Raw genomic sequence first — 15,376 nt, 5'->3', positions numbered from 1 at the left:
AATTATGTACTGTATTAAACTAAATTAAATCAACATGTTCACAGAGGAAAAACAGTGATGATAATTCTGGCTGAAGAAGTTTTCAGTTACATAGAACTGACAGTAAATGCTTCATCATTCTCAGACTCAGATTATTACGAGCATTCTGCAAAAGATATGCTTTACGCTCGACTCGTATTGGAATGCAGCTGCACCATCGCCACAAAAATCAGCAAGTATCATTTCAATTTCTGTTGTCAACATCAAATTACTTATTTCATTTCATGCCCAGTCAAGCACTGTAAAGCTACACGCAGAATCCGTTTTGCTTCAGTTGTTCGGCCATGTCTTCCTCAAAGACAAGCTCGCTTCCCGACTGGCAGCTTTAATTATGGCCAGATATCTGATCTCTTCGCTGTGTTTTCCACGCAAATTGAGGAGTAGAGACAGAAGGCCAGCTCCCAAAGTCCCAGGAGTCCGCTGGTCTTAAATCTCAGAATCTGGTGTAGGGACACACAGCTGCTCTATTCTCCTCATTGTTACCCTTCTGCATATTCATAAGGAATTCATGGATATACGTTTGCTTTTGTGCTATAAAGTTGAAATCAGTAATTTATGTACCCCTAATAAAAAGCAAAAAACCTGTTTCCCTTGTCTGACATTAAACCTGACTGAACTTTTCTGTTTTCCTGTTCAGTTAGGATTTTAAAAAATATATGTTTACTGATGCTTTAGAAGATTTTTCTAATAAACGTCTTAAAATTCATCCATTAAGATCACTGATGTAATAACTTGGGAAATCCTAGATAACAATATAATCGTATTGTGAAGATGTTGGCTAACGCTGGTTTAAGGGTGTTATCATCTACAGTAAAACCACAGCCTATAGGCTGAAAGGCCATTCAGTAAGGAAGATGCCATAACTTCAAAAGTGAAATGGAAAAAAAAGCCAGATTACAGTTTTCAAATCCACTCATAAACAGAAATTAATTTGGAGGAAACTAAAAAAAGTAAAAAAAGAACATCCCAAGAAATCAGCCACAAAGTTAAAGCTTGGGTACAAACTGACAATGATCCAAAATATCAGCAGTGGTTGAGGTCACTGAGGTAAATGTTTTGGAGTGGCCACCACTTAAGGAGTTTGTGGGGAAGAGCATAAAATGTGTTTCAGAGAGAGGAACGGGCCAAAAAACTATTGTGAAAAGTTTGTGGACGGAAACTAAAATCAGAGTTTGAAAGGTAATTCTACCAAACACTTAAAAAGATTTCAATAGTTGAAAAAACTAATTAGAAAAATATCCATCACTCAAGTTTCACTGCATTTTAGTTGATAAACTACGATCTTAGATGGTTTCATTGCAACATAAACTGGTGGATTTTCCTACAAAATAAAGGGGGGGGGAGTCAGTTTCTCTAATAAAAACGTACTAAGTGTGGGTAAACTAACAGCTATCAATAGAGACAAAAATCGAATATGGTAATCCATGTTTTACTTTATCTGGATTCAGTGTGCTATTCCTGAAACAGGAAATGCTGCAGCAGAATCTACTGTTAGATTTGTTGTTGAAGCTCCAGCAGCTGGATTTTGCCATGTTTTCAGCGCTCTGCTTATGCAGCATGTCAGCCAGCATCAAAGAGGTAGGAGAGAGTCTGGGATTCAGGCTGGTTAGAGCTGTTTTACATAATAAATACATACAAGAACACATATACATGGTGCAAACAAGGAAGAAACATCACCAAGAGTCTTCAACCTTTTTGTATGAAATGATGATCTGGTCTCACAAGAACCACAACTAAAAAATGTTCTGTATATATACATTGGATCTCGTGGTCGTATCGTAACCAGAAATCCCTTTTCCCAGGATAGAAATGTGAAAAATATGATGGCTTTGTTACACAATTGTACCATTTCCAGTGAGTGATGAAAAAGATACAACTTACCTTCTTTTCTGTGCAACATGGGAGAACGGCAACAGATTTTACAGTTTTATAAAAGTGTAGCAGAATTTGTAACAGTCGTCTTCCTATTACTGTTGATTATGTGCAGGCTGATGTGTTGTCTCGTGGAGTGTGGAAAAAAATTGGCAAAAAAAAACAACCAAACCTACATTTTATAATAAATATGTGCTATTTTTACAGGAACACATAGCTTCTAAGCTATTTTAATTCAGAATTCTTTGTAGATAAAAGAAATCTAATAATGTGGCTACGCAGGAATATGTTTACCTCGAAAATGTTTTTAGAATAATTTTACATATGTACAAGAAAATAACTGCTGAAATGTTGAAAACTCAAAAATTTGAGAAAAAACTGTAAAATTTTCACACTGGGAGTACCAGGGTTTCGACCTCTCCCCTGAAGTCCCGAAAAGAGGGTCAAAAGACCTGAGTCCAAACTGACGATTCTGATGGCTCAAATTAGCATCCCTTTTTCAATTGTAAACGTGGCCATTGACCGTCAGGCCAGAAAGGAGGAGTGGAAAATCATGCAAAATTGGTTATAGCTAAAATAACCAAATATAGCTAAAATCCTGCAGGTCAGTCGACCCGTCTCTGGGCTCCAAAGGTAGAAATGTTAACATAGGACCCTTCTCTGGTACTCACAGTGTTAAAGTAATGCATTTAAGGTATTCAAAGATATTGTAAAGCCGGAGATTTGCATGATTGTGATTCTTCCTGCAGTACATCTCTCTGGACCCAGAAGATGTTGTTCTGATGGATGAAAAGAGCCCAGAATGTTCCACTTACAGTGTGGAACATATCAAGATGTGCACTAGAAAACTTATGGCTTTTATTTATTTATTTATTTTTTAACTTAGTGTTAAAAAAACAAACAAACAAACAAAAACACTTGACATACAGTTTCATTTCCTACTTAATTTAAAAGTTTTAATTTAAGAGGGTTTTTTTCCCCCAGTGTAATAGTTTCAATATTGCAGATTTGTCTTTGAAAATGGAAAACGTAATTTCCTTCTTGAAAATTCATAACTTTTGGACATTTTAGAGAATAGGAGATTTTCTTCTTTTAAATATGTGACATTAGGGCTGGGCAGGTATGGCTGAAAAACTTATCACAATGTAAGTAATAAGTTATTGAAATCAGTCGATTTCAATAATTGCTGACATCAATTGGTTTATTTGTTTGTTTAATATTTCAAATACTGTCTAACTGGTAGAATGGCCTTTCCTGTTTTATTCAGTTTTCTCTTCACCTGTTCTTTATTTTTAAGCAGCCATGTAGCACGGTGGCAAAACCTGAAACTGCTGCTGCGCAAGTTACTCAACAGGTTGTTGCTAGGTAACCAGATATTGAGTTAGCTGAGGTCACCAGTCTTGTTTAGCTTGCTGTGAGTGGCTGAGTGGTCAAAGCCTTTCCTCTGCCTACATTTCCCAGATTTCTGTGCAGTTCTGGAAATATTCTTTATGTTGAATACTGTATATTCTATCAGAAGTTTTATCTATTATCGCACATCTATCGCCAGGGTTTTCCTATTACAAAACATTGTTAGTTTTTTTCCTCTCTCTCTTCTCTTGCCATTTCCTGTCTTTAACGGTCAACATGCTAACAACTTCAGTGAATAAAGTGACAAAGTCGTGGTTAAAAGAGTAAAAAAATTTGGACACTTTCTTTAGGATGAAACAACTTAAGTGTAAAAAATTGATATTTACTTTAATTGTGCTTTTCAATGTTTGCCTTTCTCATAGTTTGTGTTAAGGTATTGTTAATAATGTCTTCAAATAACAGATTTTTTTTTAAATTTCCTGCCAACATTAAACATGTTTTAAATCAAAAACACAATGGGCCTCTGGATGACTGCCTTTCCTCCCTCACCACCAGGCTTTCTGAAGGAAACCCTGCATCACGATATGTATTGTTATTGATTTATTGTCCAGTCCTATGTGAAATGAACTCCTCCATGGCCACATTATTTATTTTTTTCTTTGATCCACATATACGTACATCCGTCGTACATGCTTACATACGAGTGAGGTTGTGATTTTTTGGCAGCGTGTCGGCTCAGGTACTCACATCTGTCAGTCTGTCTCTGGAGCTGCTCCTGATGGAAGGCTTGGACTCGCCACTCGCACTCTCACTGTCGCTGTCCTTCCCGTTGTTCTGCCCAGGTTTCACCTACAAAGACAAAAAAACCCCACACAAGGCAATCAAGGGTTAAAACTGTTAATATTGCATTCTGAATTATCTACATGCACAGCTCTGGCTCAGCAAGACGTCCCACAGAAGTCAGCTCATGAATATGGGAGAACTGGCAGGATCTGCAGCGCTGTCTCCGTAAATCTGTCATGTTTCCTGAGCCTGTTCAGTAGACGTCGCCGCGCTTGCCAACGATTGACGCCATCTGATCTCTCAGTATGCGACTCTTCTCGGCCCACGGAAAAGGGAACGGGGACAAAGACCCTCTGGAACCTTCAAACGGAGCCACTCTCCTTCCCGAGCAGACACCACATGCTGAGGCAGCAGGAGCCCGGCGAGTGCCATCATCGTCGCACGCTGTTTGAGATGTGGCTGAATGATGAGAAGGGAATTTAAAAAAAAAAAAGGGAAGGACCGGCCAATCTGGCAGCGTCTGCGGCCTCACACAGTCTGAGGAACGACGGCGAACTCTTGGGAGTGCAGGGTTCAGCAGGAGGACGTGGGGACTGGACTACAACTGATGGCCACGCTGCTTCTTAAAGACGAGCCAAATTCCTGGTTCTCGAGTTGGCTTTAGTACAAAGGACAGAAAATGCCTGCATTTTGAGACAGCAGTTGACAAATGTTTTACCACTTATGCCTTTCAAAACTACAGACTCAGTCAATAAATTAAAATAATATTTGAAATAATTGAAAACAATATTCTTTCAATAATTTTTTTACATAATATGTAAAATAAAGTTGCATATTATTTGCTAAATAATATGGTGCTAAAATCCATATAATGTGCATCACCAAGTGAAACACTTTATATAAACTACACACAGAAGGATGTTTGAAAGCCTTTATTTCTATGAACTATGATCATCTTCCACTTATAGTCAATGAAAATATGACATTTAAAATTAGAATATAATATAGACTCAATATAAGTTGTTTTTTTTTTTTTAGAAAAACAGAAATGTGGCTTTATGAAAAGTAGGTTTAATAACTTATTTTGAAAAGGCACTTTTAAGTTGAAAAACAAAATTCATTGGGATGTATTTTATAATTTATTGAATGTTGCTATGGATACCTCTGAGCCTTTCCACAACTACAAACGTTTCATGTTAAACTACAAACTGATATAAGTTTTATTGACAGTTTATGTAATTTGCAAACAGGAAGTAGTGAATAATGGTTGTCGGTTTGTCAACCATTATTGACAAACTGTCTCCAATCACCTTTCATTTGCACATCTGGAGGCTGAAGTTTTTGCCCTTCTCCTTTACAAAATAGCCCAATCTCAGTCAAAATGCATGGAGAGCTTCTGTAAACACCAAAATGCAAATTTCACCATGCATTTTTAATTGCCATTAAGTGTGGACTACTTTGACTGGACCTTTTTAGTTACCATGAACATGCTTTGTGTGCTCCAGGCTCTAATGTATTATCCTCCTGTATTTCCTACTTTTCATCTTCTGTTGACTCTGATATACTTTCTTGTGCCTAAAAAATAAAAGCATCCCCACAGCATGATGTTGGCACCACCATGTTTGACAGTGATGTACAGGGTGATGTACAGTGTTAGTTCTATATCACAAATATTGGCATGTGGGAAAAAAAGCTCAGTTTAGGTCTTATCTGACCAGACCCCCTTCTTCTCCTCATAGCTTATGAGATTCAATTGCACTCAGACGGGTTCCTTTAACCAAGTAGGTGACATTTGGAGGCAATTACATTGGATTTTATTTAGCGGTATAGAACGAAATGGGGATAAATCCCAATGACAGCCAGAGTTTTCCAGATTTTTATTTGTAAAAAGTGTTGTGAACTATATTACTTTCCGTCCACTTTACAAACAAGCACCACTCAGTGTTGGTTTATTAGATAAATTCCTGGTTTGTGGCTGTAAATGTAAATAGGTTCAACAGATATAAATTGCATTGCAAAGCACTCTAATATTGGGAATCTAGAGTGCAATGCTACTCACACGGATCAGTAGAACCTTCCTTTCCGTCTTCTGCACAAAACGACCAAAGCAGTAGAGTGAGTGCGTTTGGACCGATGTGTGTTTTCACCTCTCCTTCACTAGTCTCCTTCCAGGTATCAGCAATAATTTAACATGATGAAAGGGCACGAGGCAGGGGAATAACAAAGGAACCCTTGAGCTGAGCAGATAATTAAAATGAAAATGTTCCCTTTTCTGTAGCCATTAGTGGTGTGAAAGGAATCCCATTCCTTGGGAGAACTGCATGATGGGTAGAGGACTGGTGGATTCACCAGAGTGTCGAATGTGATAAGAGAATCTCAGCACTGGGAATGCCTGACGGGCCCATTTTAATGTGTGTGAAAGTTTGAGAAGGCTTGTGATCATGCGTCCACATGGTGCAAAAAGCTTGGAAGGCGCGCTTTAAGACAAGAGTCCATGCAGAGAGGGAGGTCAAGCATTGTTCTGAGCTTCAGAAGCACTAAGTAGCTTCAATACAAGACATTCAACCAAAAACAGGTTATCTTTGTACTTGTAAAACTGCTTCACACTTTCCCTTTTTCTGATATTGTGGAGGATAAAATCTTAACGAGCTTTAAGTATGTGTATCCCTATGATGTAATTCTGAAGTGAATAGTGCATGTCTGTTGAGATCAAGGCTGTGATATTCTGATCATTCTACTGTCATGAAGGGGAACACTATTACTTTTGTAGTGACATCTCCATCTCAACTGTTTTTCTCTATTTCAGGAACAGCTGATTGATGGAAATTGACATTTTAATCCTCTATTTGAGTGTCTTGTGTTACAATATAGCAACACTTAAATAGTCCGTCTTTTTGACACAAAGACAGACATTGACGGGGCGGAGCCTCAAAGCGGCAACCCACTGATTGAAGGGCAAACTCCTACGACCGGCATTTATTGCTCCAATAAATTGTAGTCTACCTATAGTTTTAGTAATGGCAACAGAAGAAATGAACAAAGTTGTTCAGTCTATGTCGGCCATGCTTCAAAATACTGAATTAACCCCAATAGCCATCTTGTTCAGCTCAGCACTTCTCTCTTTGCAGAGGGCGATGGTTGTTTACAGTGCAGGCAATTTCCGGTAAGCTTCATAGCGTCAAACTGTCGCATTACATACATCACAGGTAAGCGTTAGCGATTACCTCATCAGAGTCCACACCTTCAGGAAGCATTCGTTTCTCAAAAGCCGAAAGTCCAGAACTTCCGTACGAAGCAAAGTGTAGAACAAGGGGCTGGTTTTTTATCAGGGTAGGGTAATGTGTGCTGAGGTGAATTTTTGTCACGACTTCACAAATATCACTTATGTGGTGATCCACTTGTGTATGCGACAATGTTGGACGTGTAGTAATGTGCAAGAGAGTTATTTTACTAAGACAACATGCCTTACAACGTCAATGAAAGGACAGGCAGACAAATAGTGCGACAGGGGTGTAAATGCCATTTTGTCCAAAGGGAAAAACGGGAACAATATCTCATCCAGCCTGGCCTCTGAACTGATCCGTGAAGAAAGCACGAGGGATGCTGCCTGTGCCCCCAGTCTCAGGCTCCTTCATCAAAACACATTGACCTATAATATTTATTAACCAACCGGTGTCCCTGTTGACAACAATGAGTAGTGCGTGCCAGCACACTCATGCATTTATGAATCCGCGCAGACAAAGAAAAGCTGCTACCGACTGTTCCATCAAATATTCTCTGCCAGGAACTGAACTCATATGTGCTAGGCTTATAAAACATATAATCAAGTAAGTGTGGGGGTGGAGAGGGGAAGGGAGCGATATAGACATTTGTGTTTTATTAATCAATGTGGAATCAAACTAGGCTCTGCTGCAGAAAAACCACATAATCACACCATCTGTGTCTTGGTTTATCAGTGGGAAAGGAGTCCATGAAATCAGAAATCTCACATTTATTCAGCTGTATGTAATGTCTGAAGAACATGTCTAATAAAGACATACCAATAAAGAGCGGCTCATCTTTTGGGGCTATTACATAGCTCAGGACCTGATTACACAGCTATTTGAAAACGTATCCCCCAGCTTGTTCCCTTTAATTTCCCCCTGAGCTCCTTTAAATTACTTCAGAGAATTGTGTGCGTGTGCCCCCCCCCTCCTTCATCTGTTCTCTCTCTCTCCTTTTTTTTTAACTTCAGCTGATGGATTCATTTCTTTTTACGGTGTGATTAATGGATGTCTTAAGCAAATGGAGGGAATGGTGCTGGTCAGTACGATCAAACGGGGAAGCTGAAATTTAATGACCTGCTGCCTGGTGATAAATCTAAATGAGAAACCCCCATGTGGGGCCTTGGGGGCCGTCTCTGTGACCTGATCTGGGATCATTTGATCACTCCCACTTGAAACAGCATGGAAGGCATACTTTTTACAGCCTTTTAAACTTAGTTTCAGTTTTAAACCTTCTGTAATGAACACCAGTGCACTTCACCGATGTAAATTACGGTGGAGAGATCAGATGTGTGTAGGGATGCTGTGCACAAGAAGTAATGCAAAGGAAATCAAGTAGTAGGTTATTGCATTTAAAGGGAAACTTTAAATGCAAAAACTAATAAGAAACTTTGTGTATTCTTATTAGATGAAATTAGAAATAATACAGTTGAAAATAATAGTTTAATTTTATACTAATTAAATACAATAATGTGTTTAATTTACTATTAAGTGCATGGTAAATTTCCAGTTGTAATTCATCTATCCATCTAACAAAGTTAAATATTTCAAGCAGATACACTGACTAGGCCAAAAAATGATAACGGAAGATATTCTGGTAATATTTTCTTGAAGATTCAAGTAGCTGATTTGTAGTCATTGGATTTGTCAAGGTTAGACCTAAAAATTATGACTCTACGTGTCTCCAGTTTCTCATTAAGTGCTGCAGTATAATATAAGAAGAAATAAGAAAAGAAATATAAATACTTTTTGCCTGATTTCACATTTTTCACAGCGTTCCAAGTTTTAAAACTGTCTGAATTTAACAACCTTCTTACTATCTGCTAAAAGTATTTTATGGCCTAAATGAACATGCCTCAACATATTGACATTTACCATTTAAAACACCTCACTGATGCTGAAAAGAGCTAATAATGTCATTTATACTCAGTCACAGCTCAGCTTTGGTCAGAGCTGAAAACAGACCTATTTGTGGGTGCAATTTTACTTTTAAAGATGCAACCTCTGAGGTTGTAGTCATGACAACCTCACAGGTTGTAGTCACGAGGTTGTAGTCGTGACTACAACCTCACAAGTTGTGACTACAAGCCCATAATGCCTTGCAGTTTTGTCAATCCAATATCTAGTTATCATATTTAGATCTGGTTAGCATCACTTAAGTAAATGAATAAATAAATATAACCCCTGTGTAATTGCAGAAAAACAATAATAGAACAATCACAATCTTCAGCTGTTATAAAAAGGCTGTATAAGAAATATGACTTAAAAGAATTCATAATTTAATGCCTTCAAATTGGTCCTCTGTCTTTTTAAAAACTCCTGCGCTTTCTAAAACTTGTATAATGAGCTCAGCAGATCCCTATTTCCACCAGGTGTTTGCTAATTGCTGCTGGCTAGTCTGAAGGAGCTGAGTCAGAGAGCCACAAGGGAGGGCTGCTCTGTAAGGGCGGAAGCTCTGAAGCTGGGAAACTGCAGCTCCGAGTGGGAGCTGCGCCTTGAAGGCAGCAGTAGGTCCACCCAGGCATTTTGCACAGCTAAATGGTTGCCATGAGAGACTAAAGGGTTTCCCAAACATGCATGAAAGAATCAATTCAGGTATGTTTTGGATGAAGGAATACTATTATAACAAACTGTAAAGACCAAAAAAGTCAGTTTTACATAATACTACACCTTTAAGTAATTTAAGTTAAGATAAGCTTAAGTTTTCAGATATTAAAGCCCACGAAGGATCACTAAAACATATTTTTCAGGATTGCTGAGGAACATCAAGTAATACACATACAAAAAAAATCACATTTAAGGTACTAAAACTTTACATCAAATCCGCTATACTGCTATATAATGGTTTTCCTATGACATATCAGAGGACAGACAGTTCCTCTCCTACAAACTGCTGTTGATTCACCCATGCACTCTTATATTCACTCAGCCTATACAAAGATAAGATGACAGCTCCTTGCCCATCAGCGGGCCTTTCCTATCAGAATAAAATGTGCTACTATATGTACACACAGCACGAAAGCAATATTATTATGGCTACATGTAAAATCCTATCAGTACTTGATCCTGACACGCAAGCATTACAAACACACAGACCTGTACAGTGTTCACATATAAACAAAACAACATGTCATAAAAAATACACATCCATAGTAGGGCTGGACAATAAATCAATAATATATATCACGATACACACATGATCAATATCGATACATAATGCATCTGACAGAATATTCAATATTTAATAGAATATTCACTGAACTCAGATACTTAACCGCACACCATTCTGGGAGATGTAGGCAGAGCAAAGGCTTTAGCTACTCAACCTCTCACGGCCAGCTAAGCAAGATGGGTGGCATCAACTGACTCACTCACTCACTGGTTACCTAGCGACAACCTATTGAGTAACTTGGCAGCAGCAGTTTTAGGTTTTGCCACCGTGCCTCATCGCTGCTTAAAAATAAACAATGGCGCACCATCAGCTTAGCAGTATTTCAGATATTTATAAAAACAACAAAAAATTCAATAATTATCAATATCAATAGTAATCGCTAAACTGATGTGAAACGCTTAAATATCGTGCTAAGTTTTTCAGCCATATTGTTGCATCGCGAGTAAAACAAAAGTCAAAAAAGGCAATAATGTTCGTCCCAAATGATCACCGTTGTATGTTCTGAGACGAAAGTCAAAATGAAATCTCTAATTTAGCAGCGTTACCTTGAGAGGTGCTGTAAAACAGCTATTACAACATATTCCTGAGCATGTGGAGTCAATTATTTTCTCACTTACTGAAAAGTGCTCACCATTGCCATAGTGGAATTTTACAAGTGTATTGACCTATTCTCAAGGGCTGCACTACAGCCCCAATGCAATCAAGCACAAAAGTAGGCCTGCTAACATTTCGAACCACAAAGGCCTTTTTAAATGGAGTCGTACACAACCAATCTACAGCGGATACCCCGCCCTACCCCTCCTCCGCCTCTCGCCTTCATCCCACAGAGAAAAAAAAAAGGGGGAGAGAACTGGCCTCAGTTTTCTACTCTCCTCAGTGGGATTCTGCTGCCATCAGCTCCTGGTTTCCCTTAGTTACGCGCAACAGCAGCTGCGGAGCTCGGCGGTAATAAAACCTGGAACAATTTAACGGCTTTTATTGTTCTTCTGCGGCTTTCACAACAGCTAACCTGTCCTCGCAGGATCTGGCAGGAAGAATCCCCACTAGGGCAGCAATGAAAGAGGATCTCATTTACCTAAAAGCGCTTATAAATTTTTAATTTGCTCTAACAAGTAAATTAACAAGTCCCTCATTTGGGAAGTTTTATGGCTGCTTGCCACTAAGGGAGAACCATGAAAGTTTTATAGATAATCCACTGCTGAAGCTCTGCTGCTGCTAATAAATTGTGTTTCCAGCAGAACTGTCAGATCCCCTCAGCTTCTACCACACCACACCATGACTATTTTCCCTCATGCCGTCTTCAGAGGTCTTGCACACCAGCGAATGAGAGCTTAATGAGCGAACGGTTAAAAACGAACTTAAAGAATTTCTTTCGACTTTCTGCAGATGTTCTCCCTCGGCCTGAGGACAGAACAATGCGAAACATTAGGACCGCATTAAGCTTTGCTAATTATGTCCCTGCCAGCCTCCACATCACATCAGCCTCACAGTGAGCCTCATCCACCAACACCACCTTAGGCTAGTTGACAACAGCAGTTGGAAACTGCTGGGCCTGTTTATCTCACAGCCGGCCTTATCTGACAAGACTAATGTGAAAATGGGAGCCGTGGGACAGTCAGGGCCTGCACAGGGGTTGACATTGGGCCCTATGTCATCTTTCTGACAGTGGCTGCGTGGGTGAGCCTAACAGCATGGCCCAATGGTGACCCTGCACTTTGCCCCTCCCTCCGTGGGCCCCCAAGGCCCAGCTGCTTTAACTTCCACAGACAGGCGCCCCGCCTGACGCTCTTGTCACCCATAACCCTTTATGCCACCCTCGCTCACAGCCTGTCAGTGAGCATCAGTGCTTCGCTCGCACTGTTACAGATTTGTTTGCTGTTCCCTTAGTGCGGCAAAGAGGTCACAGAGCTCCAATTGTGATTATAACCCCAATTTAGCTTGTTTCATCTCTGTACTTGAACCATGGATGTCACATGGGCTGCTATCAGAGTCAAAATGTCAATTTAAAAGACTTAGGACCTGCTCTTAGCCAGGGGTATTGGTACTAGCCCTAGGAGTGGGCGATATGGACATTCTATTGCGATATTTTGTGTTATTATTGTGATAAAGATTGATTAAAAGAAAAACTATTTATTACTCATTGTTTAGGCAACTGTATGGCTGTGACTGCATGACACATCATTCATAGTTCTTGAGAAACATTTACATTTCATACTGTCAAACTGTTTTTTTTTATTTTTATTTACATTTTTTACATTATAAATTGGGAAAAAAAATTTTTTTTTTTTTTTTTACCCCTCCAGGTGGTCTTTTTTGTGGGCTCTAGTGTCCCTTATACGACAGTAGGCTGACAGGAAACTGGGAAGGAGAGTGGGGAAGACATGCGGCAAATATCGTCGGGTCCGGGAGTCGAACCCGCGACGGTCGCGTCGAGGACTCAAGGCCTCCAAATATGGGTCGCGCTAACCACTACGCCACGCCCATAAATTGTGAAATTTATCATGATGACAGATCAAATTTCCCATAATGCCAAAAATAAATTCACATTTAATGTAAATTTTCTTTTTTGGCAATCACAATAAATGTGGGTAAAATGTGGGTAAAAATAACCAAAACAAACGCACAAGTGTAGTGCTAGTGGGAAAAATGGCTCAGGGTCTTATTACCAAAGACAAAAGAGAAATCCTACAACCATTAGAATTGGATACCACTCCCTTTTTGGTTTACATTTTGTGAAAATGGAATGTGCGCTCAGTGCCTTCAAATAGAGATTTTCTCACTGTGTGAGTGAAAGCAAAATTTCAGCAGATAACAGGAAGGCTGAACAGGGTCAGCAAAGCTGCTTTGTTTCAGTCTGTTGAGCTAAAACAGAGCACATTTAATGACCTCCTGTCATGACCTATGCTGGACTTGGGAATGTTTGCACAGCTTTGGAAATTTAACAAAGACAGGCAATATGCATGGGTTTGCTGTTTTGTTAATGCAACTATGCTAATTGCTAACAGCTACACTAGCCTTTCAAAGTAACAGTAAAACAGGGGTCCCAAACTCCAGTCCTCAAAGGCCGCTGTCCTACAGTTTTTAGATGTGCCACAAGTACAAAACACTGGAATGAAATGGCTTGATTACCTTGTGTAGATAAGTTCTCCAGAGTCTTGCTAATGACCTAATTATTCTATTCAGGTGTGGTGCAGCAGAGGCACATCTAAAAGTTGCAGGACTGCGGCCCTCGAGGACTGGAGTTTGAGACTCCTGAAGTAAAACCTTGTTTTGCAGCAACTGTTCTCTCACACACGTGGTGTGACATCACTTCTGTTCCTCTTATAGTTAAATAATGGTAATATAATGTGCATATATGCTGTTCTTAGACATTCCTATAAAAGCTAGTGCATTTCTCCGCATCTTGTCAACTCAACAAAAAGTTGCACAAAATTCAAACAATAACCTTTTAGCATCCTGCAGAATGACAAATCAAGAGTTTTTAACTCTACACATGTGAGAAAGCAAACCTCCATTTTGTTTAATTCTGCAGCCTCCGTATGCGATGTGCTGCGTCGAGCTAGCCTTTGTTAAACGTTTTACGAGTGACGACTTGCTAACATGCACCCACTTCAACCCTTCTCAAGCCAATGAAGAGGCTCTCACGAGGGCTGTACTGGAATTTGGAGCCACAGATATGGACCCGATAAGGAGCAGACCCACAGCTGCGGGGTGAGAGCATCCTGAAAAGCAGGAGGCTTTGGGGAAATGGAGACTCATGAGGGTGGGAAGAGGGAGAGGGGGGTAAACGCGGTTGAGAGCACTGTCTTTATCTCATCAGTCATACTAAGGACTCCATTTCCTCCAACCCCAGGCTGGAGGCTACTAAAGCTTGCGGCTGCATTTATACATCGCCATAAATCTCTGATCTATGACGACATTACAGACAAATCAATATGCTTTTAACATCCATCCTGCGCCCTGCGTCGCAATCACCCTCCTCACAAATGGTCATATAATGTAGTAGTGGAGTGGATTGAGTTATGGGGACAATTCCCTGATTTAATAATGAACTGAGCAGGTGGAGAGGAAAAAAATGTGTGGTGGTGGGATGGGGGGAGAATATAAGAGCAATGGGGGACTTCTACTCTCTCAGATCATATCCGAACAACTTGTTATAGTAGCCCAGCGTGGCAGTAAAATAACCTTGCAGCCCACTTTACATGCCGCTAATTCCCCGGGTGACGTTTCCCAATGTTCCCAGTGCGGGCCAGGAAAAAAACTAGACCAACCGGATATTGTTACATGACGTCTTCCCAGAAGGGCGCCAAAAGCTGAGAGTGATCACACTTATGGCTGCCCCAGCTGAGCGCTCATCAACGTATAACCGTGCAGAGAAAATCTGCATTCTATTAATTATATGAATCCCCAGCTCTTCCCATATAGGCTTCGGTGTAGTTCCTTCCATATTGGCTTTCAAACTCCAAGCCAACTAAAGAGGCCCGACGGCGTGCCAAAATCACAGCTCCCAACACTGACCGGACTGCCTCGATAAAGAGCGGTATGGAAAAAAGGCGTCAGTGAAAAAAAAAAAACTCCTCTCCTATCGGCTTGCAGGGGCTATCATTTCTCTTTTTTATTGCCATTTATTTTCCTCCAGGAATTCACTGCCAGTATATTGGCAGGCCTTCCAGGAGATGGAGGCAATGAAATTTAGCGCGGACACTTAACACTGGGTCAAGCTGTGTGTGAGGCTCATGTGGTAATATGATAGACAAGTGCTTCCAGTTTAGGGAAAGAGGGCTCTATTTGTGTTACAGGAATAGCGGTAATGTGCTCTCCCTGACACTCTTTGCAGAGCAAAAACAAACTGGGGAGTGTTCGTTGGAAGGGGAAGATAGGTACTCCTGCAAAATGG

At 40.0% G+C, this 15,376-nt stretch overlaps 1 protein-coding gene across 14 annotated transcripts in view; it reads right to left on the bottom strand.

Moving 5' to 3' along the window:
- The window catches only part of auts2 (AUTS2, activator of transcription and developmental regulator), a 346,673-nt gene that overhangs the window by 203,121 nt on the left and 128,176 nt on the right, over window positions 1–15,376 (bottom strand). For all 14 annotated transcript variants that reach the window (XM_023342134.1, XM_023342133.1, XM_023342141.1 and 11 more), the window contains one exon: window positions 4,009–4,110. In XM_023342134.1, the coding sequence (XP_023197902.1) occupies window positions 4,009–4,110 (102 nt within the window). The remainder of the gene's footprint in view (window positions 1–4,008; window positions 4,111–15,376) is intronic.

Source organism: Xiphophorus maculatus, chromosome 11, assembly GCF_002775205.1.
Source record: "Xiphophorus maculatus strain JP 163 A chromosome 11, X_maculatus-5.0-male, whole genome shotgun sequence".
NCBI classification, from domain to species: domain Eukaryota; kingdom Metazoa; phylum Chordata; class Actinopteri; order Cyprinodontiformes; family Poeciliidae; genus Xiphophorus; species Xiphophorus maculatus.
The sequence above is the reverse complement of the archived record's forward strand: the minus strand, read 5'-3'. Positions and strand labels throughout refer to the sequence as shown.